The sequence below is a fragment of the Diabrotica undecimpunctata genome, chromosome 3 (assembly GCF_040954645.1).
Source record: "Diabrotica undecimpunctata isolate CICGRU chromosome 3, icDiaUnde3, whole genome shotgun sequence".
In the NCBI taxonomy this organism is placed as follows: Eukaryota; Metazoa; Arthropoda; class Insecta; order Coleoptera; family Chrysomelidae; genus Diabrotica; species Diabrotica undecimpunctata.
The window spans coordinates 15,331,163-15,333,592 of record NC_092805.1 but is presented as its reverse complement, the minus strand read 5'-3'; the positions used below and the strand labels follow the sequence as shown (position 1 = coordinate 15,333,592).

The window sequence follows — 2,430 nt, the reverse complement described above, 5'->3', positions numbered from 1 at the left end:
TTCCTGCCACTTCCGCCGACTTCGCCGTTTCGATTTTGTTCTCATCCACCTTCATCGCCGTTGTGGTCTTAGAATAGAGTATTGATTTTATACAATCCCTAAAATCAAGGGATGCCACTTCGCCATCCGCCATCCACGCCGTACCGAAGATCTTCTTCTCCGCCGTGCCTACCGTTGTGGTCTTCACCTGTATCCCTAGGCAGGGGTCCGTGTTATACCCCACAGAACTGGGTCCCAACCTGAACTTAGCCATCTATTCACTCCGGCCTACTGAAGTGATAGATGACTCAAATATTAACTCAAATATTAACTTATTAATTCCTGGGCCTCCAATAGTTTAAGCCAGAAGTCTATTTAATGTTGATTTACTGGGTAAGATAAATATATTGGAAAGAATACTATATGAACGAGCACTTTGTTTGTATAAAGACAAAGCCAAACATTTCTCATTAAGAGTAAGTCGTCTAAGCTTTTTTGCTTAACGTTCTGAAGATCACCCAACTTATTTTCTTTATAAAACTCTTCAGCTTCAAACAGTCTGCGTTGAAAAGACTTTTTGCTATTTCTCTCCAAAGAGTATTTGTGGTGTAATTGTTTTAATGCTGCATATATTTTTTTCTTTTTAGGGGTAATTGTACCTCTTGATATATTACACTGCTGCAATATTTTCAGTGGTGTGATATTCTTAAGGGCAACACCTAAAAATAAATGTGATGTTAATTTCTTTATTCAATCCTTACAAGGCAAAATCGATTCATTATATTAACCTTCGTGTAGTGGCATTACTGCGTGAGAGACTTAGTAGACTGTTTTTTGATGTGAGTATTAAACAATTTATTGTAAGTACTAGAATGTTTCAGTACCTTCATATATCTTTGTTAGATTTTAGCAATGGGAGATTATAAACACAGGCAAGCTCCTATTTCTAGTTTTTAGCCCCAGCTGGTCTATGACACTTAGGCAACTAAACTTAAAAACTCTAGTATCACTATCCGAAGGTTGGGCAAACTGTTAATTTTATAGTTAATCATATTAGAGAAAATTTACAAATCTGCTAATGACAATACAAAATATAAAATTTTAACTACAATTACCTTTTAAATCCTTACTCTCATCAGTTTGTATTAAAATTTCTTCGTTTGGTAACTGTGCATCATTGTGTTCGGCAACTAAAAAGTTTAATAAAATAGTAACCAATTTGAAAATTATTGTTATCTTCGTAATACTTACTACAATGGGGTATCTCAAATGATTGAAACATGTGTGTAGATTGTGCATCTCTACTTGTTGAAGGACTCTTAACTAAAACAAAAAGTTAATATAATAATTTATACCATGATTCACTTCAAGTAAAATAAATTTTTTTAATTACATATTAGGGTTACTTACTTTTGGTTACATTTGCTTCCACACACAACATTGAAATACTTCTGGGATGTACATTAGAAGAAGAATCTAAAATCAATCATCAATCAGTTAATTGTTCTCTAATATCAAATATTTATTGGACTCACCATACAAATGTAAGCTAGGAATTGCATTTTTATACAATTTATGGCTCCATGAAGAAACAAACTTATCTTCAAAGTGTCTGTGGCAGACTCGTTTTGTTTTAAAAACTGTACTGGAATTCATCATATCATATCATGGATTTTTTATAACACTAAGCCACTTCCTAAATCGTATAATGTCTTTATCAGGATTTGGAAAGGCATGTCTAATTGATGACGAATTGGTACATTGTAGGATACAACATTTATTGTGAAAAACCATATTTAACTAATTATTATTAATCTGCAAAATACTGTTTGAACACCACCACGAACATTTAAAACACAGATCACTGAGGTAGGTGATTTGTAATTTACAAACTAATTTGAGGTTAATGCTAACAATAACCCAGAGATATTAAACCAAGTTTAGTTTAATTTCTTTGCAATAATAACCATCAAATTCAAATCAAAATCTGACTATATAGACGCTAATCAATTACTGACAATTAGCGATTGACATATTGACAATTATAATTTTTAGTTGTGTTCTAAACCTAAACTGCAGAGTAAAGGTAAAGACAGAGTAAAGCGACATCTGAAGATTTGTATCGGTACTACAAATGACATTTAGTTTAGTTTGACCTTGAGCTACCTACGTGAAACGTCTAGTTATTAGTGGTCTGTGGGTTATACCAAGTTGCTTGTAACTTAGTTTTTTAATAGGACATCCTGTATATTTTTTAATTTTAGAAATATTCACATTATTCTGAACATTTTTTGTTAATACTTCGATTCAGAGTTTCTACCTTGTTTAGGCTATCGCCTCTTCAAGGAAGAGGTACTCCTTTTTTTTGCGTAGTAATGGGGGCGTGGCAAACGTGATAATGGATGCATGTGGATATGTAGTGGATTGCTAAAAAGCTGGGGTTCAGAGGGT

At 33.3% G+C, this 2,430-nt stretch overlaps 1 protein-coding gene across 2 annotated transcripts; it reads right to left on the bottom strand.

Annotated features, from left to right (window-relative positions):
- Positions 1–306: 306 nt before the first annotated feature.
- LOC140436481 (uncharacterized) lies at positions 307–2,170 on the bottom strand. Of its 2 annotated transcripts, none has more exons than XM_072525334.1 (5): positions 1,515–2,170; positions 1,390–1,455; positions 1,231–1,302; positions 1,095–1,169; positions 307–698 (listed from the first exon to the last, which is right to left on the bottom strand). In XM_072525334.1, exons 1-5 carry the CDS (start codon positions 1,636–1,638, stop codon positions 355–357), a joined length of 681 nt encoding a protein of 226 aa, XP_072381435.1. In that variant the 5' UTR covers positions 1,639–2,170; the 3' UTR covers positions 307–354. The 2 variants fall into 2 exon arrangements, with proteins under 2 accessions (XP_072381435.1, XP_072381436.1); XM_072525335.1 differs by having other exon boundaries at positions 1,110–1,169.
- Between the last annotated feature and the right edge of the window lie 260 nt (positions 2,171–2,430).